The sequence below is a fragment of the Salarias fasciatus genome, chromosome 20 (genome assembly GCF_902148845.1).
Source record: "Salarias fasciatus chromosome 20, fSalaFa1.1, whole genome shotgun sequence".
NCBI classification, from domain to species: domain Eukaryota; kingdom Metazoa; phylum Chordata; class Actinopteri; order Blenniiformes; family Blenniidae; genus Salarias; species Salarias fasciatus.
This window is the reverse complement of record NC_043764.1, coordinates 6162893-6187139: the sequence shown is the minus strand read 5'-3', so window position 1 is coordinate 6187139 and position 24247 is coordinate 6162893. Positions and strand designations below refer to the sequence as shown.

Genomic DNA, 24247 nt, shown 5'->3' with positions numbered 1-24247 from the left:
GATATAGTTATCCGACTGAACGGGTCAACTTTTGTCTCATTCAGAAACTGATTTCTGAATCTCACGCACCCTTCAAAGAGAATCTGGACATCGTTTTTGCAGTAAAACAAAGCTTCCTTCTCAAAGTCGAATACACCGCGAGAGACCGAATCATACCACTCCTGAAATTTCATCTGTTCGGGGCGCGACATACGCTCAAAACCATAATCAGTAGGTGGGGGGTACGGTCCCGTGTATTTCAGACTCCCTGCGGAGCTGAACTTGTGAGGGAAAAAGCCTTTTGACTGATCCTCGAACCCCATTGCTTTCGGCATATCAGAGAGACGCATGCTGAGGAAAGAGAGAGAGTCGATGAATTTTAGGTTATAGTCCGACTCACTGAGCTGCAGAATTTTACCACCCATCATAATAAGAGAGGGTTCAATACCTAATTTAACCATGGTGTTAACGATCAGGTAGCTATCGAATCCTTTCGAATTATGCGCAATGAAGACCGAGTCTTTGTAGCGAGGTTTTCTCAAATGAGCGATGAATTTCTCCACGCAGTCAAGACCGTAAGCATACCATTTAACACCGCTCAAGGTTTTTGTACAGACCAGATACGGTCTATGCACACCTGCCTGATCAACAAATGTCTCAAAGTCATAAAAAATCAACTTCTCCGAGTGTTTCTCGTCTACGTTTAAAGGCTGCATGTAACAGAGGTGACGATCCTGATTACCTGCGGTTTCTGACTCATCTGCGAGGCTCTCACCACAGGTTTTACAACGTCTCTTTATACACACATGCTCTCTGTTCTCCCCGGACAATCTTTTCCTGTATGTAATGTTACATTTTAGACATTTCTTGTAAATATCACAGTTACTAGCATACGTCTCACCACGGTTTCTCTCTCTCGGCTCGTTATGCTTGTCGAAACACTCTGACGAACGACAGGTTCTGTTACAACGATCACAGGTCACAGGGCTCCACACCCTCTGTTTACAGTCAGGGTCATTACAAACAGGACAGTAACCGCCACAGCTGTGTGTATGAGGGTTATTGTATCCTTGAAAACAGAAACTGCAAACATATAGGACACCAAGGAACCCTTTGAGGTTTTTAATCCCCGAGAAGTGGTTTTCAGCTAAGTACAAGAAAATTGGGCGAGATCGGTCACTGAAAGCTGTCTCAAATTTCGAGAGGGCTCTATTTTCATGATTTCTCATGAATATGACTATTTTCCGTTGTAAGAGCTCCTCAAATTTAGGGACGTCAGTGAAGGAGACTTCAGTCTGACTTGTCAAGCCTGCCTGGTGCTGTAACCATCTTCCCCTTTCTTCAGCCTGTGAATCATTTAATTTGGGATCTGTTAAATGTGCCAGACAAATGGAGAAACAGAGCTTGTCGGTCCTATTGTAGACGATGTAGAGGTGACGCCTCTTACGCTGTAACACCTCATGTTCAAGTGTGCATTCTAATTTTCTTTTAATTCCCCCTCGCGGGTCACGTACAACCTGTACAACGAGTTCGAGTCCTGCATCGGCAGCAACATCTGTATTTGACTGAACCATTTGATCGAGTAAATTTTCAAATGCGGGGAGAATGTTATCACCATGCTGGTCAACAGTGAAAGAAACGTGCTCTCGCACATTCTCACCGACAATTTCCAATTGAACCAGGTCATTACGGTTAGATTCCGACCTGGTTCTCTCTGCAAGATGTTCGATGACTCTCATAACATTCTCGTAGAACTCTGCTAGATCTGGTACAGTCTGTGTATTTGGAAGGTTTAACGTCTGTCTTATCTCAACATTATTAAATCGATCACGCAAAATTCTTGATGCTGAAGCATCATTTTGCAAATCTGAATTGGAGCAAGATGGTTCTGAGTGGGGTAGACTGGGAGGAGGAGGAGGAGGAGGTGGAGGAGGAGGAGGAGGTGGAGGAGGAGGAAGAGGAGGAGGAGGAGGAGGGGGAGGAGGAGGAGGGGGAGGAGGAGGTGGAGGAGGAGGAGGAAGGGGAGGAGGGGGAGGAGGAGGAGGAGGAGGAGGAGGAGGGGGAGGAGGAGGAGGAAGGGGAGGAGGTGGAGGAGGAGGAGGAGGAAGGGGAGGAGGGGGAGGGGGAGGAGGAGGAGGAGGAGGTGGAGGAGGGGGAGGGGGAGGAGGAGGTTCATGACTGACACTGGGGTATGATGCTGACGAATCGGAATGGTAACCAGACCCAGATTGAAATGCACTCGGTGATAAATTCACATCGTTTATTATGAATGATTCAGGATCTCGAACCAGGCACTCTAACAGAAAGTTTAAGTCTAAAATGCGCGCCATGGGGTTTTAATTTTTCTGAAATCACACTGCTCGGGGATTTTCAATCATTTATTTTTGAATGTCGTGCTTTACTGCTTCAGGATGTTTTCTTTCTTTTTTTTTTTTTTTTTTTTAACAGGACAAGGCTTGCTCTAAGCGCTCATCCATGAGCCGTTGCAGATCACCGTACTGAAGATATGCTATCCCACCGCGCATGAAGCTCCAGTTCAGAACGTCGGCAGCAACTGCTTTGGCCTTCCGAAGCGCCGTGTCGAAAGCAGCATTTCTAACGATGCCGAGAAGAGTCCGGTCTTCTCCCAACTCCGTATCTCGAACAAAAAAATCTAAAAAGAGGATAGAGGAAAAGTCACGTATAGGATATATATATTCCCCAATTATGTACAGAACAGTTAGTGAGAACAAAATAAAGTACTTACCATTCACATAGTGGATGTCCGCACCATCCTGTGGTGGTGGTGGTGGTGGTGGTGGTACCTCAGCCGGGCCTTTAAATGAAAAGAAAAAAAAAAGAAAAATTGAATACATACATACATGTTATAAATATAAAGTTTTTCTCCACATCTCAGTCGTAAAACCTACCCCTCAGATCATCGTCAGTCTCGCTGTCATGTCCAGGATCAGCCTCAGGCTCAGACACAGTTTCGGGGTCGTGATCAGCGATCGGTGGAGATGGTGTTCTTGGAACGAGAGCTGAAAAAATAAATAAACAGATAAATAAATTAATCAAAGGATCATTTAAGACTGAGTAAATAAATAAACAAGGAATATAGAAAGAATAAAATACATGCCTCTGAGCTCCTGGATTGTAGTAGGAGGCTCGGTCTGCGTAGGCCCTTAAAATACAGGAATAATTTAAGAAAAGGTTACACACATGCATGGCATTATTATTTTATCCCACCATCAATATTTAAAAAAAAATCTTACCAGTGAGATCAACCACCTCGCTTGTATTGACAGCGGTTTCTACTCGACCAGGTGCGACCAGGAGATCTTTAATATGAAGACGATCGTCAGAAGTTTTATTTTTTTATTTTAAACAAACTTAATAAACTTTAAAAAAAAGACTTACCGGAAGTACGGAGGTTGTTGAGGTCTCCCGAGACTTGAGTGTGATCAATGTCGTCGAAACGGCTCAGAGCTAGGAGACATCAAATAATTACTTTAAAAAATATATATATATATATACTCATATGTACAACCAGGTATGAATCAGATCAGGTAAACCTACCCCGGGAAAAGCGAGCTCTTACTGCAGAACCAGAAGTCCCTGGAGTGTTCTCGATTTGGAGGAAAAACTGGAAATTTAAATAAAACAGAGATAGTGAGACCTCCATAATGTCTTGAGATCTCTGAAGATTTAAAAACAAAAAAAAAAATTACCCCTGGTACGGAGAGAGGATAACTCTTGTAGAGAATCCGTGATAATTGACCTATTTCTTGTCAGATTCTGACGGCCTGTGTTTGAAGGTCCTGGGACTTCACTGGCTGTCGAGGTCAGATTTCGAGTCTGATTATCGAGCCTGTCCAGCTCATCTGTCAATCGTAAAAACAAAACAAACCTCATTAGATCCCATAGACGATTATTCTCAATTAAATACAGGATTGATTTAACAATTTACCAAAATCATCCCGGGTCAGGTTAAAGTCTTCTTCTTCTTCTTCTTCAACTTAAAAAAAAAAAAAAAAAAAAAAAAACTTAGTTAAACAGGGGTAAAAACTTGTTTGAAAAAAAAAAAGAAGTCCATTTTTGTCTGATCAAATAACATGAAATTTAAAAACCATGGTACTTACATCGAGAATGGGTCGTCGGCTCTGTGGATGATGATGATTCACCGAAGAAATTAGTCTTGTCTAGAAAAATATATTAAAATGCACTTTGTTTTCTCGCTCTCACACTTTTTCAAAGAGAAAATAATTTTCCAGTCCATTCGTCCTACCGGCCATCTTGTGGTGTTATTGACGGGGTGTTTGGTATTTTTCTCAAGCAGTGATCTTCTTCTTCTTCTCTCTCCTTCCTCGCTCTGCCTGTTGCAAGCTGAAGTGACTGACTGTCACTTATATCCGTGCTAGCTAGCTATTTTGCATTTGTTTTTTTGTGGTTTTTATGACTGTTGATCCTTCCAATAAGATCACAGGATCGGCATGAGGTGTTGGAGAGAGGTTGGGTCTTTGAGGAAGTGAATATTCTTTCTGAGGGGGAAGTGTGAGGGTGTGAAGAGAAGCCCAAAGATTCTTGTACGAATTAAAATTAGACCGGATTTACTCTTTGTGAGAAACTGATTACGGATCAAACAATACAAGATAGAAGAAAGATAGACTTATTGTCTGTCCATGGTGGTGATAGAAATTCTTCTTTGATAGGATCCACCTATAAAATATAATTACACAAACATGCTAAGACGCATGCTCACGGGTAAAGAGATGTTGAGAGAACAGTAGCGGATAAAATAAATATGTAGAACTCACTGTCTTATTTTTCTTTTGTTCAGGAGGAATAAAAGATTTTTATGGGGTTGTGGTACTTTGTAATGTCTTCCTGAATGTGACTGTTGAAATAGTGGAAAAAGTAGAGGATGAAAACTTAAAGATCTTTTTTTTTTTTTTTTTTTTTTTTTTTTTTTATCCTTCGGACACAGGTATCATAGTTTGTTTCTGAGAAAAGTTATGACCTGCTCACAATCAATTTTCTTCTAAGAATAGCATATAAATATTGTATCTGAACTAAACAAACTCTTTTTTTTTTTAAATTTTCTATCAGAGTGACCCTGTTCATAAGACAACTTCCTATGCTGTTCCCACAATCGACTCCCAGACGTCCCCTGCTCGTATGCTATCTGATAAAAGCTTTGAAGTAGACCTGTCGAACTAGATTACCCCCGTTTTATGATCCCTTCTTTTTCTTCACCTACGGAGGATGCCTGACTTCCTCAGATCAGAACCCACCCCGCTCCCATCCTCGCACCCAGACATCTCGCTCGGATGTGACTTCCTTCTACTTCCTTAAATCAGGCACACCCTATGCGTCTCTGTATGGTGAGGTCTTGTTTTCTACCCAGAATCTGCAGCTGTAGCTAGCTTCAAACACTCACACCCTTACAGTACGGTCGTAAATGATCAGTCAGTCAGACGGTGGGGGGAAGACTTCAACAGTATTTTTATTATTCGAGGCATAGTTTAATCAGAAATACTTCTACAAGAGTGAAATCAATCGCTACTGACTAGTAATAATACGGCTTTATCATCACCAACACATTACGCAGAATAGAACAATCCAAATTCATCTGCAAAGCAGAATGAAGTCTGTCCACTTCATCCGAAGGACTGAGACCGAGCCCGCATTGAATGGAGAGTGAGACGGCATCGACAAACAGCGTGTACAAAGATATTATGTGGTACTTAGTTGTAGAAAGAGAATCTTTAGACAATTCGTGTACAATTCCCGCAAATACAGAGGACAGACTGGAATCGGAAGCACTCGTTATAGTGTTTTGCACCATAACCCACCATGCTGCATCTCCCCGACACGACCGGACTTGAGCATGAATTTTTTCCATGCGTTGAATTTCAGCATCGGTAATCATACTGTATGCACAACCCAGGACTCTCTTACAGATAACATTGGTTAGAAGTCTCTTCAGCTGAGAAATAACATCATCTAGCTCGATAGTTTGACTTAACAAATTCCCCATCTTTCCTCCTCCTTCTTCTTTTTTTTTTTTTTTTTTTCTTCTTCTTGTTTTTCACTCACTCTTCCAGCAGTCACTCACAGCAGAGAGTTGATCAGTGGTCACGGACTGCCCGACATCAGAGTCGTAAAAGTCGCAGATCAGCTCTGCCACTCTCCGAACAGATTTGAGCTCAAAGATCAGGGTTTCCACGATCGCTCTGATTCTCTCCTCGTCGGAACGGATTTTCCTGAGGATCAACAGCTTTTGTATGGATGGGATCAGCTTGGGTGTGAAAAGTCTGGCCATCAAGCGGTCGTAATGCTCCGAAAAATAGCCATCTGTCTCAACATCAAGACACGGGTGATGCTTCTGACTGGGGTGACTGGTTCTGCACCCGTAACAGGTCTCCTTCTGGTAGCTGCCTATCACCAGGTTCAGCAGGTGAAGCAAACCCAGTTTCACTGTACCGATCAGACCAGCTGAGATCCAGCCGTCGACATCATCCTCTCCAGATTCTCCAGCACTTGGAGAAGTAGGCCCTGCACCTCCCCCGGGTTTGACCAAGACCGGGGCAGCCTCCTCCTCCTCCTCCCCCTCCTCCGCTTGCACAGGAGCGGCCTTGCCCGCCTGCACCAGACTGCGCTGATGAAGAGTTTCAAAATCACAATTGCAGGCCAGTTCCTCGTTGTTGAAGCCGGTTGTCGGGTGAGAACAGGGAGACAACGAAGATGATGATGATGATGATGAAACAGCTTCCTCGTGGCTGAGGGCATGAGGACAGTCGCACGTCAGCTCATCCTCGTTCAGGACAGAGGATGGTCCGTATGCAGAAATATTCGGGTTCTGAGAGCATGATAACAATGATGGAGAAAATGCTTGAAAGTCTTCTTGTTCTTCTTCCTGGCTGAGGGTTTCAGAAAATAAAGGCAGAGAGTCCTCACTCAGCAGATCAGGGTACCCCGGGTGAGGACGCTTGAACCCGGCAGAAAATCTCCTGTTGCTGTACTTCTGCATGGCTGAAGTCGAGAGAGAGCTCCTTTTTATATGGCGAGGAAGAAAAAAATAACAGATGTACTGACGCCACAACTTCTCCCACCTCTCAATAAATAGTCCTCGACGACATGTACGAGGCAGAAGGCGTGGTTTAAAACGTAAGTGTTCTTCTCACGCTAACCACTTCTCTCCAATCACGCGAGTTGTGAAACAGAGTGGTTATTTTTTCACCATTTTCTTTCATCTTCTCTATCATTGCATCAAATGGTAAGTCAAGAATCTTTCTGTATACTCCGCACTCACTGTTAAAGGTTTCCAAAACAAAACTATCTGTCGACCGTTCGTCGTTTGACGATTGCATGCTTGCACGGAAAAACCACCGACCGCACGCCACTGTTTTAGTCTGCCATACAGCACAGAATCTCATCTTTCGCTGATCAATTTGTGAATCAGGAGACTGTGTTAAGCGGGCACAGTCTCCTGAATCTTTATCCCTCGTGCACCAGCTGTGATACCTGTCAAGCAGCATCGTCAGAACACCCCAATCGTTCGATGAGACAGCTGTCTGAGACGAAAAAGGCCCAAATTTCTCATTGCCGTCCAACTGATAAAGACAGAGTTCGCCAATGTCATATTTGAAGAAAAATCCCCAGCTACCTCCAACGCCGTATGAGGATAGAGACCATTCCTCATGTAACAATTCTTCCGGGGGCATCTGAGTCCGGTAAAGGTATATAACGCTCTTTTTCGGCGTAGTACATATTCTCATATTCCACATATTCTCTTCCAAGTTTAATATCTCGGTATAAGAACAGTGTCTGGAGGCTTCACTCCGTTTGCTTTGATGTCTTTGTTTATCTGTGATGGCGGACGCTATCTGGAGCATGTGCTTCAGTGAACGGGCGTGTTGTGCTGTGCCTCTCGTCCCTCCTCCAGTGTCCCGGGCCCTGGGCATCCCGTGTCGAGTGGTTACTAACTTTGGATCCGCTCATGACACTGACGCCAACCTGCTGATAGAAAACCTGTACAGTGAGGATGGCGAAAGGCTTTCAAGCGGCGACTCAATCTGGTGAGTCGTGCTAATGCGCGCTCGCTCCTTTTTTCATTATGGTGACTTTGTGAAACCATGACAAACAGGTAAATCAGAACCAGCAGGTTCATTAAACTGTGACCAACTTCAGATCTCAGCCCGTAGTTCGAAAAACAGTTTGAGTTTGAATCCGAGTTGACGCTCATTTCCAGGAACTTCCATGTCTGGGTGGATAGTTGGATGACCCGTCCAGACTTGGGGACGGAGTTCGATGGGTGGCAAACCAGTGACCCGACCCCTCAGGAGACAAGTGACGGTAAAGAGGTCATGAGGAAAAATGACTGAACTGGTCAGTTCAGGAAGGGCTTAGCTTCTCTCTGTTTCTTCAATATTTATGTAAAATATATTTAAAAAAGAAAGAATACGTACATTTCTCTGTTTGTTTCCATAATTTCAAAAAAGGTAAAGCTGCCATTTTTTAATGGTTCGACTCTGCTGAAGCTAAGAACGAAACCGCAATCATTGTGAGAAAAACAATCAAACTGCCTTTTATTATTATGCTGAGCTCAGTCGTTTCCTCTGTATTCACACTTCCATGTCTGGGTTGCATGAGTACTCTGAGTATTTTACCATTGTGGTCGGCTGCAGTTGGCTGCGGCCACAGATTTGGGAAATGTCACATTTCAGACGTGTGACTGCTTGGCATGTTCACATGACAGAAGTCACATGAAGATAGTTCTCCTTGACACAGTTAAAAGAAAACAAAAATCTGTTTTATTTTTACGTTTACACCTGGTTCAAAAAGGAACGTCCTCTCTGGCTTCTGTTGATATGGATGTGATACTTATCGTCATAGTCTCTGTTATTTCAGGTTTTACAGTGAATCACTTTTGTTTTTTTCACAGCTGATAATCTTTGTGTATGAATGAGCAGACAGTCAATAGCCTCCTGTGTCTGATGCTGTCAGGGGTTTTCTGCTGTGGACCGGCGTCGCTGAAGGCCATCAGGGAAGGCGAGATGACCAAGAAATATGACGCACCCTTTATTTTTGCCGAGGTGACTTTTAACTTATTGTAATAAAATACACAACAGATGTACTGAATTGCTGCAGATAGTCACACAGTGTAAAGCCTGTAAAATCTTTAAAAACAATAACACTACATGGCATTTTCACGTGTGTTCAGGTCAATGCAGATGTTGTGGATTTGGTGCGCCTGTCAAGCGGAGAATTTGTGCAGTTCAGTGGATCGACCAAGTCTGTGGGACGTTTCATCAGCACCAAAGCCGTGGGCTCAGACGACAGGCGGGACATCACACACCAGTACAAGTACCCAGAAGGTGCTGCTCACCAGCATGTCTGGTCGTTTTAATCAACTTTCATTTCACGCTGAGACTAATTCTCCTGGTTTTTAGGCTCCGAGGAGGAGAGACGTGTTCGAGAAGGCCCAACACCACACCAAGCTGCAGCAGCGAGGAGAACAACCCGGACTCCATCTCAAGGTTTTCATCGCGTTTTTCTTTAATGAAATCTGAAAGGTCTTCAGTAGATATTTTGTGGACTCCAAAAAGGTTTCCCACCATGTGCTGACAGTTGACAAACAGAAACTAGAACATGAGCAGAAGTGGACAGAGCTCATGTACGGTGTGTTTTTCTTTCCACAGCCTTAAACATTCAGCAGCCCGGGTTGTGTCTGGAAGGAAGTCTCACATAAAACCTGTCCTACTATGAACTCAATCAAACAACAGTTCAGTCTGATCTGTGTGACCCTGGAAAGGAGCACCTGAAACACAAACCAGAGTCAATCAATAGTTTCCAAAGCTTTAAAATATATCATATTTAAAATAACACATGTAGTTCAACCTTCCCAAAGCACAACAGTATCATACATATTTAAAAAGGAGTTTAAATTCTGATTTTAGGTCAAGCTGTCGGACAACATGATCGTGGGCTCAAACTTTGAGGTGTTCGCCGTCCTGACGAACAACTGCATGGAGGCAAGGACCTGCAACCTGCTCTTCTTCGCCAAAGCGGTGGGCTACAACGGAAAGCTCGGAGATAGCTGCGGCTTTGCTACGGAGAGGGTGGAGGTGCCCTCTGGAGAAGGTCAGCCTGAATCCCGCTGCCACCATCACACAGGTTCTCTCTAATTGTGGAGCCCTCTTCATCCAGTGAAACGCAGCACAGTTGGAGGTTATAAGCAGAGGCCGTCCTGCCCGCCCGCCCCTCACAGCCCCCCACCCCGCCCCCTGCCCCCCCGGCCTGTCCCCTGTGTCATAAAATACAAATAGAAAGGTCCGGCTGAGCCAGAGAACCAGGGAGGACACACTATCTCAACAACAGTCAGCAACAGTCCCAAACCAAACAGCCACCACACAGTCGTACGTCCTGACCGTGAGCTTGAGGGAACCGGGTTCGATACCCGCTGTGGGAGGACCGGGTGTGTTAACTAACCCCGTCTACAGTGCACGTTCACACTCACATTTGTATGTGTTTGTCCAGAAAAGCGCTTGGCCCTGAAACTGGAGTACGACGCCTACGGCCCAGTGATCACTTCGGACAGGCTGATCCTGGTTTCGGCCATCGCCATCGACAAGCAGACCGTGGATTTCCACAAGGCGGAGAAGACGATTGTGCTGGACGAGCCAGACCTGAAGATCTCGGTAAGGAAGGCCGGGCTGTACTGATGACTTCTGACTGCGGGTTATCATTTAAGAGCCGATGATCTGTGCTGACCTGCAGCTGGAGGGAGAAGCCGCGGTGAACCAGCCTGTGAAGGTGGAGCTGTCGCTGTTGAACCCTTTACCAGAGCCGCTGCAGGACTGCAGCTTCACCGTGGAGGGAGTCGGCCTCACCGGCGGAAAACCCATCACAGTCAAGTACGTTCGCCAGCTGCTAAGTGCAGATGTCTTTTGATTGCCACTGTAAAAGTGTCTCAGTGTGTGCAGCCCTGGACTGTGAGGCAGCAGATGTCTGGTTGGTGTTGCTCATTGTTCGCTCGATTCATGCCTGCAGGATCGGAGTTGTGGGCCCGAACCAAGAAGCCACAGCCAGCGTTGAGTTCAGTCCTGGCGCTGCTGGCTCCACCGTGCTGCTGGCCAACTTTGACAGCAACAAACTGAAGAATATTAAGAGCTTCATCGATGTGGTTGTGAAACAATGAATCAGTGTAGTTTCTGTAGTTTCGTGAGATCAACAACGTTAGCATCGTTGTTGGGGTTTTCACATAGTGCAGTGGCTACTGTGATGCTCACGTTTTTAACATGTTGCTGTACTACACACATTATTCAGCCCACAGTTTGGACATTTTATTTACAACCCAGTTGTGCACAGCACCTCAATTCCAGGCTACAGTGGGAAATAAATAGCTCTAAGTATTCTAACATCAGACATGGTTTGTTTTCATAGATTTCAGAGACTTCACTGGAAGTTGGAACACTGTTATAGCTGTAAGTAAAGTCATTTGTTTAGAGGGAAGACTCATTTTTTTTAGAAATTTTCAGAGAAAATAAAGGTTTTAAATTGTGTGTGGGTTGTTTTCTTTTCTATTTATTTATTCTGCTCTGTCAGTGGAGTCGTGCTCTACTCTGGTACATCTGATGAATTAAAGCTGAGGTGTGAGGGGAGCCTGACATTCAGACCACGCCATGCTTCATCATTACTTGTGCAAAAAAATTACACAAACTGAACACCTTCTACAAAATCAAGTGTGAACCACACAACATTTTCTGATGCTTAAAATGAAATGTGGTTACACAACAAAACACACGCAATGATTTAACAAGTACTACTAATATATCTGTGCAAGGGAGATGTACACTCTTTAACGCCTCCACCTGTTATTACTACTTTATTGGTACTTCATGCCACAGGTTTATTCTCTCTGATGGCTGGCTGAAACACTCCCTTGCTGAGGTCCCAAAGCTCGACACTTATCGTCTCCAACCTGTGGACATGCTTTATACTCAGTATTGATAAACCTCCAGATAACTGCACCATTAGAGAGAGAAGAAAACTACACTGAACAGCAGCGTTAAGGGCAAATGTATTTCTGGTAAAGAAAGTTTAGGTAAAACACACATTTGTTCAGATGGTTCCAGTTTATTTGCATCCACCGATTCACCTCCATGACAGGAAAAACACCCCCACTAGTGGCAGAGCTCTGGTAGTACAGCATGACTCTACAGAGAGGAATACACAGTACCACGCCGCCAATGGGTCAGAAAATATCTAAATAAAGTCGACAGTGAAGCACGTCTGGGTTGAAACGATGCTGGAGGATTTCCTGTAAACAGCAGTCAAACTGGACAATTCTGCATTTACCTTTAAACCAGAAACTAATCAAATGAGTCCAAACTCCTCTATTTTTGACATGTAACATCCAGAGTCTTAGACAACATCCATAGCTTTAATAAACACTCTTGGAACTTGCAGATTTGTGTTGGAGGCAGCCAGGAGATGCTGCTAAGAGTCGACTTACAAAAAATACGTTCAACTGCACGTCTCACCTGAGAGATCTGAATGTGCAGTTACACTTTCATTATCCATCATGTGCTTCTGAGATTAAAAAAAAAAAAAAATTGGCTTGACCTTTTTCCAAAAAACGTATAATCCAGTGCTTTCCTGATCTGTTTGAGGACAAATGAAAACGAACTTGGTTTGCTTGATTTGAGTCTTCACAGAAAGCTGTGAAAAAGAAACTACAGACAAAAGTATCGAAGAAATTCACTCCACTCAACCTCCAACGTAAACCTTCTGATTTCGCAGTCGCACCAAAGAAAGCATGAGGTGAAAATGGCTGCAAGAGTCAATCTGCTCTATATTTAACTACAGGAAATCTGCAGGTAGGATTGTTAAATATGACACCAGTCATTCCTGATCCATCCAAATATCGTCTTAACATGGGAAATATCACATCAATATACAATCAATGCAACCTGTAATGATTTTTTTGTCTAAGTCATTGTTGAAGTTTTTAAAAGGCTACAATATGACTCTTCTTTCCAAGGTCTTCCGTCTCAGAAAATACTTTAGGTTGGAGTCTTTCATATATGTCACTCCAACAACTACAGATGGGGCCCGAGCCTTTGAAAGCAAACTTTCTTCAGAATATATGGATTTCTTGAGTAAAACTGAAGTTTTCTTCTTACACTACATCAGTCGGTACGTCTGCCCAAACGACAGCATGAGAACAAACTGTGAGGCTTGTTTGCTTTCAGTCTGAAAATATGAAAAATGTTGGCTAACGGGACAAAAAAACAAAAAACATTAAACACTCCATAAACACCTGAAAGGACTTTACTCTGAACCCAGTGTGACATTTTTCACTATGATACATACAAACACACACACACACACACACACACACATCAAAAGCATCTATCGGACTAAATGAAACCAAGTGAAAACTAGAAATAAAATGAAACGACTGAAGGGTGCCTCCTCCTCACAGTGTCGCCACGACCTGTCAGAACACAGCAGGGCACGTCGCCGTACAACGCTCCGCTAAAGGTTTCAGGTGTGAAGGAATTCAGCACAATACAAAGGCAAATCAGAGTCATTAGTGTCAACACTGACCCAGATTTCCCCTCTCATTGCTCACTTTACATTTTCTTGATTTTCCACGGCGTTCTCCCAACACCCGCTGAAAACTGTTGCACAGCCCCCGTACCTCATGCAGGATCTGTAGTTGTGAGAACGGACATTTCTGTTGACGCGCTGCCCCCCCCCCCCCCCCCCCCCCTTCAGCTGAATCACTCTGACATCTGCAGTATTTAAAACTAAATAAAAACAATCGGGTAAACAAACTCCTTCCAAGCTGGTGAAGTGGAATCTTTAATGCAACAAAGCAGGTGCATGGGAAGAAAGTCCAGGCGGACAGAGAGTCCACTCATGTCTGCGAAGCGTTTCGACTAAGCCGTCCTCCGTCACCCCCACCGCCTCACGCCCTGCAGCTCTGCGTCTGGAGGAGGGACGGCACCTACGCCGGGAGGTCTGACCACACGCGTCCTCTCGCCTGAAGGTTACGGCTGGGAGAAGTTCTGGTGACTCAAACGAGGGGCTGAGCTTGGCTGGGGGGGAGGTGGGAGGGGCAGCAGGCTGTCCGGACACAAGTCTCTCAGTCGGTGGAGAAGAGATCTCCAGCTGAGGGGAGCGGGGCCAGGCCCCCGGTCACGTTGGGCAGGAGGGAGAGGTCAGGCAGACTCTGGATGTGGGACTTGAGCTCTTTCCTCACCTGGGTCACCCTCGCCAGCTTCTGCTTATATTCCTGCAGGAGGGAGATGGCAGGAGTTACACTGCGGGACTCAACTGGAAGCATTCACACAGAAAATTACACAGCATCAATTACAAAAGCAGTGAATGGACCTCAAGAGTCATGGCTCAACTGGAGGAGCTGCTGCAACTACACGAGTGTGAACCAAAACAAACGAAGGTGTGAAAGTTTTCTGCATTCCCCATCCAATCGAATTGTGTCCTGACGTGAAAACACTCGAAATCACAATGAGCTCAGCTGGAGTTGTCCATCGAGCTTTACCTCCAGCTTCTTCTCCCTCTCCGTCAGCGCCTCCTTCTGGCTGCCGATGTATTCTGTCAGCATTCGGGCCAGCTGCCTGCGGTCCTCCAGCTCTGCGGCCAGCCGCCCGTTGTACTCGGCCAGCAGCAGACAGGCCTCGTCCACCGTTTTTGACAGCTTGTCCGCTGCCTCCTTGTCTAGATTGGAGTCAAAGTGGATTGTTCATGTCAGAGTTTTTATCTCTGCCCCGGGCAGGCTTCAAGTACAATCCACTGCTCCACTCACTGTTTGTGCTTCAGCTCAATTCTTCAGTATATTTTTAACTTTACTTCACAACATATTGCTACAAAAACATTGTAAACCTCTTTTCAACTCCCGTTCATCCAATAAGCGCCATACAGGCATCACCATAAAGTGCTTTGACAATCAAGATATTAAAATTCACAGTGAGGATCAGGTATCAAATCAAATCAAGCACAAAAGTGACATCTGGGGTTCAAATCTGAAATCACTCAGTCTGGTTACTAACCAAGATAACAGAACCACAAAGAATTCTGAGATGAGCGTATAAGCAACCCGTTGAGGCTGCATGATTGAGGTAATTCAACAATGGATATGGATGTCAGATTAAAAACAAGTATCGTAAAGTGAATTCTCAATCATGTGGTCCACAAGTCAAGAGAAATTAAAGTAGTTTCGATATTGCTTTGCACCCCAGTAGAATCCCACCCTGTTCGACTCACCGGTGATTTTCTCCAGCAGGGAAACATCCTGGACTTCCTGCGGCAGAGAGGCGATCTTCTGGCGAACAGCTGCGTCGCCCGACGCGGCGTTCTCCAAGTCCTGCAGCGCCTTAACCAGCTCCTCAGTCTGCCCGTGTGAGAAGAGGAGAAGAAGGAGGAAGCAGAAAGAGGACAATAAAAACAGAGTGTGGGAGAGGGAAGTAGAAGTGGAAGGAGAAGCAAGAACAAGAAAAAAGACGTGCTGGACTGGAGCCAGGAGTGAAATAAAACCCTGAAGTTGTATTTTGGCGTCTTTACCAGCTGAGTCGCAGAAGCGTCTGTGTTACGAGGAGAAACGTGGCTTCTGTAATCGTCGTCTTCATCATCTTCATCCTCCTGGATCTTCTGATAGCTTCGTTTCACAGCCCTCTTGTCTTCTGTCAAGTCAGGTTTAGAGAAAAAAAACACAACATCACTAAATGACGGTAGTGATTCATGAGCAGGCTGTTGAAAGAGTTGATCAAAATTATTTTTGTTATTAAAAAACTTGCAAACTTTTCAATATTTTCTACAGTAACAATTTTACAATAACTTCAGTTCACTGTAAGAGCAAAACTATTTGAATCCCTCTTTTAGTTTATAAATTAAATGTTCAACATTTAAATTCCACCATTGAGAAAATAAGAACCTCTTGATTGTCGAAGTATCCTTCAAGATGATTCTCAACATTGTGATTTCCACGTCTGACTTCTGAGACTAAAAATATTATTAGCATACATATCACTGTTAAGTTACAGCTGTTCTGAATTTATTCATTCATTTTGAAAGATCAATTAAAATGCCTGAAAACAGCTAACAGTCAATGAATTTGGCACTTGAAGTCATGCATTCAGCAGCATGAACTCAAATCCACTATTGTCTGTGTTGGTGTTGATATTACTTCAGCCATTACAGACTAAAGTTAAACTATCAAAATATGGATGTGTGAACTTCAGACGAACCTGAGGGTCTCGGGCTGTTCGAGTCTTCTATGGCAAGCTTGAGCTGCTGAATGAAGTCAGCTCTGTAGAGGCTCCTCTCCTTCCAGATGTTCAGAAGTCTCTCCATGTGCTTTTTACAGCCATCGTCTGCTTCCCTGCCGAGCAGAACACAAGAAATCAGCACAAACACACATATAAGAAGAGGGGAAGATGAAAGACGTTTCCACTGAAGTCCTCTCAACTGCATTTTGATACAGAAATATGTATAAAACACATTAAACATATTGTCATCTGTTTCGACTTTCACCCCTTTCTGCGGTACAAAAATGATTATACTAATTCCACCTCATCATTACTAATGCTTAGAAATGGCCTCTGACTGAAACACCACTTACGCATCATATTTTGTGCACAAATCAGGGAAAAAAATTCTCTTTCAACATGAAGTAATTTACATGAGAGATGGAAAAACATGCTATATCAAAGATGTGGAGACTGATGGCCAGCTGCAGCCCTCATTTACAGAATCTTCACACACATCTTCAGTGGCAGCATGCAATGTACCTGGCGACATGGGAGCAAGCATCGACGAGCACAGACTCAAAGTCTTTGGTGAACTCCGGTCCCTTCTTCTTGCTGTTCTGGATAACATCGTTGGCCAGATAAAGGAAGGTCAGCTTCCTGTTGCTTTTGGCTGAAACAAACGTTGAACAAGTTGCACTTTCATCACTTAAAAGCAATCACTATACTTTGAAAGATTCCTGGAGAGATTAACATTTCTCTAGTTTTAATGCAATGTCTAGAAATATCCCAGCTCGATCAGTGACCTGCAAGCATGACCAATCAATTTTATATCATGTCCAGTTGACTCATTTCTTCCTCTTCATGCAAAGGAAGATGACAAGTATGAAGACCGATCATTCTCTAAAAGAATTACATGTAAAACTTCGAGCAGTGCATTCTCCACATCAGCAGCAGCAATTTCCTGACCTTTCAAGGTGTTTGAACAAGGTTACTTTGAAGTAATGCTTTTAGCAAGACAACTGACATTTTTAATCTCGGTACCTACGAAACGATGCGAACTTGGCATTTTCCATACCCGTTTTCAAATGAAATAGCATCATTTTTGAAGCAATTACAAGTATTTAAGACAGGAAAGATGCATTAAACTTGCACAAGAGTTGACAGTATTAACAGTCCCAGTGGTATTAAATGATTAACCATCGCACACTGGTCTGAGAAAAGCAAATGCTATTTCTGCACGTTCAATCTAATTTAAGAAGGAGTCTACTGAAAGGGAGCACATCTCCAGTGAGACATGCGTGTTTGACTGCGCGCCACACACACTACCACATGCTGCAGCTTGCTCTCACCTTTCTTCAGCTCTCTGTGCCACACTTTGACGATGAGAGCCGAGTGTTTTCGGTGGTGGATGATCCACAGAGACAGTGTCTGGACGCTCTGCTGCGAGCTGCTCAGCTCAGACAGCTTCTTTTCCAGGGCCGACTCGGAGAAGGAAGACATGCCGTAGCGAGAGTCCCTCCGACCCGCTTCAAAAGCAACTCTGCCCCGAGCTACTTTGGAGAAACTCGCAGTGTCATCAAAACTGGAGTTGAGAGGCTAACTTGCTTGCAGCTTCTCGGTATCCAGAAGACGATACTTCAGATTTCGTGTTGTCTCCCTGATAAAGCACCGAGCGGCCCTGTGTTTTGTGAGTTATTAAACCAGCAGCTGTTTCCTTTGCACGGTTTGTTTACAGGAGCGGCTAACGTTAGCAGCTAACGTTAGCACCGCGCTAAGCAGCCATCTGCAGAGCAGCGAGTCCGCCCCCGAAACACACTTTAAACGCCCCGGGCCTCCGTTATATCCGTGCTGAAGGTGTCCCGACGCAGCGGAACATGAAGCAAACCCGCAGAGGTCTGGGGGTGAGGCGCACACGACGCTTTGGGCGCTTAAAACTCACCAAATTGACTCGTACCGAAAAATGGCAGCTTGCACTTTCACCTCGACGCGTTCGTCGCGCGTTGATGACGTACTCCACGTCGCGTATCCTCTACGTCATTACATAGAAATGAATTTCTCTCCTCTCTGTATCCCCTTTATTTGTTGGTGTGTTTTGTTAAACGTGTATTCTGTGTTTTCATTGTAAATTCGTACTATTGGATCATTTTATTTTTAAATATTCACAATATTTTTATTTTAATTCAAAGTATTATGCTTTGATATTCTTATTTTCATATATTTTGTGCAATGTAGAGCAACTGTGATAACTACTGGCCCAATGGCGCTTCCAAATTCTAAGTATGAGTCCTAAAATTCCTGAAATTTAAATTTCTTAGGTTAAAAGGGAACTCATTATATCAGAACCCAGATTTGATCCTCAGAACTGTTCACAAAGGCTCCGAGGGTGTAAAGGTCACACAGCCAGTGTCTGTCCAATTAAGACAGTCACTCAAGCATCATCATTTGGTAAAATTTACTGTGAATAAAATGAGATTTGTTGAATGTGTTCACACCTCTGACAGAAAGTCATAATTTGAATTTGGAAGAACCTTTCCTGAAGCTACTCCCCGTTTGGAGATGTTTATGAAAATAGTCTGCCAGATTCTGATAGTTTCCAGAGGAATCATAGTTCAAGTTTCAGGTCTGTATCTGCTGTAGAGATGAAATGAGAGCAAAACAGCAACAGAGGTTGAGTTCACAAAAGGCTTCAAAAGTTTAAGTGAGCTTTTAGATCTTTTCATTGCAGTTCAGCTTTTGATCAAGCTACTCGTAAATGTAAGAATTAGTGCTGTCATGAGATCAAAAAATTAATCTAATTAATTACAGGATTTGTAATTAATTAATCTAATTAATCTTTTAGTCTCATACCTGTTTTAGGCCCCAAAGTGAAGAATTCAAATCCTAGGACGTTACAGAATGGTAGTGCATGACTCATCAAATGAAAACACCGAGAAGAGAAGATTTGAAATCCACATTTATTTTGATGATGAATGAAAGCTAAGTCAGGACGTCTTGCCCAAAATAAATTCTAAGCCCAATCAGGCAACTCAAATAACACTTTCAGTGTGTTTCATTAATGAAATTAAAAAGAAGAAAAAGTTTAAGTACATCCCAGCAAACCAATTCGGCCTGGTGCACTATTCAAAAATGAAATAAAATAAGGCTGAGTCTCAAATAGCCACTGGAGCAAAATAAATTCAAAATGAATGCTAAAGCTAACTCAATACAGCAATTCAAAATGAACACTACAAGTATAACATGCCTCTAAATAGGACAACAATTCCATTCACATTGAATTGCAACTCAAGTGTGCTATAATTAATCTTAGATTAATTTTTTTAGTGCACTAATATGCAGTGTAATTAATTTATCCAATTAATGCTCTAAAATGACAGCCCTAGTAAGAATAGTACTGACTATAATTCGCATATTAATCAGTTGATGCTTGATGCTGACATGTCAAAGCTCGGTGTATTCAACAGGATTTCTAAACTTTATCGGGATCTTACTGATCATTTCTTCCTTAATTCTTCATCAGGGAATCTTTAGCTGAAAGCCTGCAGCTGGAACATGACAGGCACAGTTACATTAGTATTATCAGGGTTTATAAATCAGCTGGAGGTGTGAGCGGTCGTTCACTGAGACCGAAAGAGATTTGGGTCTGGGTCTTGTTGAGGTAACATCAACTATGGGCACTTCAAATACAGAACATTTTGGAAGACATGATACATTCACTTGCTATAAGATAAGTTTACGTTGGAGGAAAAGTTTTGCTAGCACAAACTACATTTTTTTAATCACATTTGAAGTTATTTTTTGTGTTCTGTAAATATTGCAAATTGTCAATTTGATTATTTTATTTTACTTAAAAAATATCAATTCTTCTGTTATTGTAATCTTTGCTAAATTATCATTAATAAACTTAATCATGCTTTCACTATAGCTGGCATCTATTAACAGTGGAATCAAGTGGATCAGATTAAACTTAGTGTTGTTGTTTTGTTCATGTGTCTCCCGAAAAACAAAGTCCAGATATATAAAGTTATACTATCACACACACACACACACACACTCTAACATAAAACTGAACATTAAATAGTTCTGGTGTGATCTTTGGATGTGACCTTGCTGCAGTGATACTACAGTTTTCTCATCGCACCTGATATGTGGCACAGCCAGTCAGCAAAACAGGAGGGTGTGGTTAGGGACTGCTCCACCTATTGGTCAGGAGATTTACCATATAGGCCTTCCACCTAGCAGACAAAGTGTTGGTAACCAGGGCCGTGCACAACACTGCAGGAGTCAGACACTCAAAGGCCCCAGTTATACAGTTATACAGTTAGTTGAATAAAATTTTAAGAATGCATCTTTTATTCGGGCTTATTTGATCTCATCAGTTCACACAAAAGCTGAAAGCAATTTGGAGGATGTGTGTCTCATCTATGTATCACCCTTAAAGTGTACCAGCGGTTTTTAGAACAGTGAGTTATAACGTCTTACTGTCGACCACAGCCTTTGGAATAAATGAACCAACTATACAGCTGTTACTTTTACTTACATGAAATAGCTGCTGCTGTGTCTTGGGTCTTGCTATCGTTCTGCATGTTGACCTGTGATGTTTTGTCTTTGGTTCAAAGATTTTCTTCTGAGAAAAGGTGTTTTGTCGAGAAATGTGTTCTTTCACTGCTGCACTTGCTGGAGAAATGTTGGCTGTCTAACTGAATTTCAACAAAGTGCAATGAGTGAGTGTTTTGGGTCTTGTTTCCTAAGTAACTTCAACCCAGTTTTCCAGTATCACTGTAAAGCTCGAGTCTTTGGGTGCACTGCTCTACTTCACTGTTTTCTTGTGCTTTTTGAATTTTCTATCTACTCTATCACTCTAGCCCGTAGCGGCCCATACATAAAGACAGCCTTGGTAAAAGATTCTGACGGTAACCTCATTACAACTGAAGCCAACTGCCTCGTGCGCTGGAAGGAACACTTTAGCCTCCTCCTGCAGCACAGCACCATCCCGGCTGATCCCGCCCTCCTAGAGGCTGCCAGGGCTGCCCCCCCCCCCCCCCCCCCCCCCCCCCCAGCGACGCCTGCTGCACAGACCCTATAACACCCGGGGAAGTGAGAGCTGCTCTGAAGAAACTGAACATCAGGAAAGCCCCCGGCGTCTGTGCCATCACCGGTGAGATGCTCAAAGCCGGCGGTGATGGCATGGTGGAGTGGCTAACCCACTTATTCAATCAGCTGTGGGAAACAGAGCAGCTGCCCACCGACTGGACCAGAGGGGTCATCCTGCCCTTCTGGAAACGCAAAAGTGATCGGCTTGTCTGCGGAAACCATAGAGGCATTACCCTGCTCTCCATCCCTGGCAAGGTCTTCACCAGGATATTGCTTAACTGTGCCCTTCCAGCGATCAGAAGCCGCCGCCGTCCCCAGCAGGCTGGCTTTATGCCCCATCGCTCCACAACTGACCACATCTCTGCCGTACGCCTGCTGATAGAGAAGACCAGTGAATTCCATAAAGATCGCCATCTGTATATCGGATTCACTGATCTGAAGGCCGCCTCCGACACCGTCTGCCACTCCTCACTGTGGAACATCCTCCAAACCCTCGGAGCACCACCCAAGATCATCGCTCTGTTCAAGCTGCTCTACAGGAACGCAGAGAGCTGTGTCCGTATTAACGGTATTGACTCCGACTGGTTTACCATCTCCAGTGGCGTTCGCCAGGGCTGTGTGGCTGCTCCTGATCTTTTCAACTGCATCATCATCGACCACCTGATGTCTAAGGTCTGCGAGCGCGTCCCCGGAGTGTCCTTCGGCAACTACCACCTGACTGACCTGGAATACGCTGACGATACCATCCTGCTCAGCACAACCTACAGTCAGCTGAGAGACGCTCTGGGCATTTACAGTGAGGAGGAGCACAGCTTGGCCTCCAAGCGAGCTGGACTAAAACCAAGTTCATGCATGTCGGTGATGGACCAGATCCTCCTCCCATGCAAACTGGCAGCGACATCGTGGAGCCTGTCAAGAACTTTGTGTACCTGGAGTCCACGGTGACAGACAGCGGGGACCTAAAACCAGAGATTGATCGCAGACGAGCCCCGGCAGCATCTGCTCTGCAGTCCCTCTGGAAACCTCTCTGGCGGCACCAGACCATCTCACGCGCGACGAAGCTCCGGATTTACAAATTAGCCGTACTCTCCATCCTGCTTTATGGCTCTGAAACGTGGCCCCTGAACGACACTCTGGCCGCAAGAATCGATGGCCTTGATAGCAGGGCTCTTAGTAAGTAAGAGGTAGTCTATCGCTCAAGTTTAGAGGAGAACGTGTGTGAAATCCTGATTAACTTAAACAGTTGAAAATAAAATACTGTGACCACCATCTAATCTTCAGCTGACCTTCACCCTTCACTCATTATAATAAATGTACGATTTTTCAAAATTTCTTTTCACTTTGCTCAAGATCAAATAAACATAATTATTTCCCATTTATAGTAAATCAATATTTTATATGTCTTGTTTCTTAAAAATAGCTCAGCATGAATACTCAACAATGCTCTAGTGCTGGAGTCCCAAAACATTATGTATCATTTGAAAAATGGCCGAAATATGACATTTCTGTACAAATGTTTGAAAAATGAAATTTTGTAACAACAATAACGTTTACAGTCCATATCATCCAATTGGGATACACCTTTTGTATGTGCAGCAATCAGAGGCATCCACATTAAGAGGCAATGAGAAATAACTCACTGGCATATCTTCATGAAGTTACTGAGAAGGTAGTCAAATATTATATCACACTCATTCAGGGGTTTTACAAATGTCATTACATTCTTACATATATGCACTCTTACATATAAGCGCTAAAAATAAAACAAAAGTTCTGCTTTCTAATATTCTGATTCACTGTCAAATTAATCTACATTTGAGCTTTTCCAACTGTCAAAACGCAAACCTCATGAATAATCTGTATTCTGCAACAAACAAAAGAACTGAACTCAGTTCATCTTCTTATGGAAGTTTCTTGAAGATAGATTCTCTTTAATTATAAATCAGTCAAAATGCCTGAGTGGACCTATTATGGAGAGGGTTGCATTATTGAATGCAAATATTTTCACTCAAGTCTTTGTGTCTGAGCAAACATATGTATTTACATGGCCATTTGCCTCCATAATGCTGCGGTTGCACAATATGCACAAGATTCCCATCAAAACAAACAGTTTGGAAGGTGGACCCGGGTGACTATCAGGCAAATTATTTGTCAGTACAGCAGGTGTGTTTAGCAAATTGGGACTCAAATATCAACCCAAATGCAAACCCAACCACACCTGTGCAGCCTTTTTTTCATAATAACTCCATATAAGTGGCGACGTAATGAAAAATTCTTAGTTTACCGTTGGGCAGTGACATTGAAACTAGCTTTTATTTGAACCATTAAATTGTCTGAACAAAAACAACTTTGGTCAAATTATCTAAAACAAAAACAGAACTGCAAAGAAGAAACAACTGCTGCATTTTCAGGTATTTTCCAGGTGTTTAGTTACAGTCACACTGCAGGATGCATGCATGTAACGTGTTCTGAACATGTCAGTCTGACCAAATCCAGCTGCTCACAAGCAAATCCTCAAATGACTTTGAAATAAAATTCTAATGTTTCTTTAACTGCGACCCGGCCCCGGATAAGCGGTTGAAGATGGATGGATGGATGGATGTTTCTTCAACAAAATTACAAGTTATATTTCTCTAAAGAAAAAGATGTCCTCATAATGTTTGTGTTGGTTATAATGGGATTCACTGGTTAATATTTCCCTTGAACAATTTTTGCCAGTTTTCATGAAATCAAATTGATATATTTTATACTAAACATTATGCAAGTAAACACTGATAAAAGCAGGGCAGCTTCAAAAGTCAGTAAAAGGCATGCAGAGCTACATGTTGAGCATTGTTAAATCATAAAGAAACGTGAACGAGTGGATGCTGTGGCAGGTGGATTCACACTGAGTCAGGTGCTACATATAAGCTCAGGTT

At 43.4% G+C, this 24247-nt stretch overlaps 2 protein-coding genes and 1 long non-coding RNA gene across 3 annotated transcripts; 1 reads left to right on the top strand and 2 right to left on the bottom strand.

Annotated features, from left to right (window-relative positions):
* Positions 1 to 3575: 3575 nt before the first annotated feature.
* LOC115407990 (uncharacterized) lies at positions 3576 to 4802 on the bottom strand. The gene is made up of 4 exons (XR_003933721.1): positions 4101 to 4802; positions 3929 to 3976; positions 3690 to 3842; positions 3576 to 3604 (listed from the first exon to the last, which is right to left on the bottom strand). It is a non-coding gene; the product is annotated as an uncharacterized LOC115407990 (long non-coding RNA).
* Positions 4803 to 7639: 2837 nt separating this feature from the next.
* Positions 7640 to 11525, top strand: LOC115408520 (protein-glutamine gamma-glutamyltransferase 2-like). Its single transcript, XM_030119332.1, has 10 exons — positions 7640 to 7694; positions 7907 to 8039; positions 8213 to 8316; positions 8968 to 9056; positions 9185 to 9351; positions 9425 to 9500; positions 9921 to 10104; positions 10501 to 10661; positions 10741 to 10877; positions 11014 to 11525. Exons 1-10 carry the CDS (start codon positions 7640 to 7642, stop codon positions 11159 to 11161), a joined length of 1254 nt encoding a protein of 417 aa, XP_029975192.1. The 3' UTR covers positions 11162 to 11525.
* A 1070-nt stretch (positions 11526 to 12595) lies between these two features.
* On the bottom strand, positions 12596 to 18223 carry rprd1b (regulation of nuclear pre-mRNA domain containing 1B). The gene is made up of 7 exons (XM_030118535.1): positions 17588 to 18223; positions 16779 to 16908; positions 16236 to 16369; positions 15553 to 15671; positions 15256 to 15382; positions 14534 to 14709; positions 12596 to 14266 (listed from the first exon to the last, which is right to left on the bottom strand). The coding sequence occupies exons 1-7, from the start codon at positions 17736 to 17738 to the stop codon at positions 14117 to 14119; spliced, it is 987 nt and encodes a 328-aa protein (XP_029974395.1). The 5' UTR covers positions 17739 to 18223; the 3' UTR covers positions 12596 to 14116.
* Between the last annotated feature and the right edge of the window lie 6024 nt (positions 18224 to 24247).

Excerpts from the sequence above, each read along its gene's own strand:
- rprd1b (XM_030118535.1), bottom strand. The coding sequence starts at position 17,738 with ATGTCTTCCTTCTCCGAGTCGGCCCTGGAAAAGAAGCTGTCTGAGCTG. Across the intron at positions 15,383-15,552 it reads ACGCTTCTGCGACTCAGCTG|ACTGAGGAGCTGGTTAAGGC; the intron begins GTAAAGACGCCA and ends TCACACGGGCAG. Across the intron at positions 14,267-14,533 it reads AGAGGGAGAAGAAGCTGGAG|GAATATAAGCAGAAGCTGGC; the intron begins GTAAAGCTCGAT and ends TCCCTCCTGCAG.
- LOC115408520 (XM_030119332.1), top strand. The coding sequence starts at position 7,640 with ATGAGGATAGAGACCATTCCTCATGTAACAATTCTTCCGGGGGCATCT. Across the intron at positions 7,695-7,906 it reads TCCGGGGGCATCTGAGTCCG|TGTCCCGGGCCCTGGGCATC; the intron begins GTAAAGGTATAT and ends TCCCTCCTCCAG. Across the intron at positions 9,501-9,920 it reads AACCCGGACTCCATCTCAAG|GTCAAGCTGTCGGACAACAT; the intron begins GTTTTCATCGCG and ends TTCTGATTTTAG.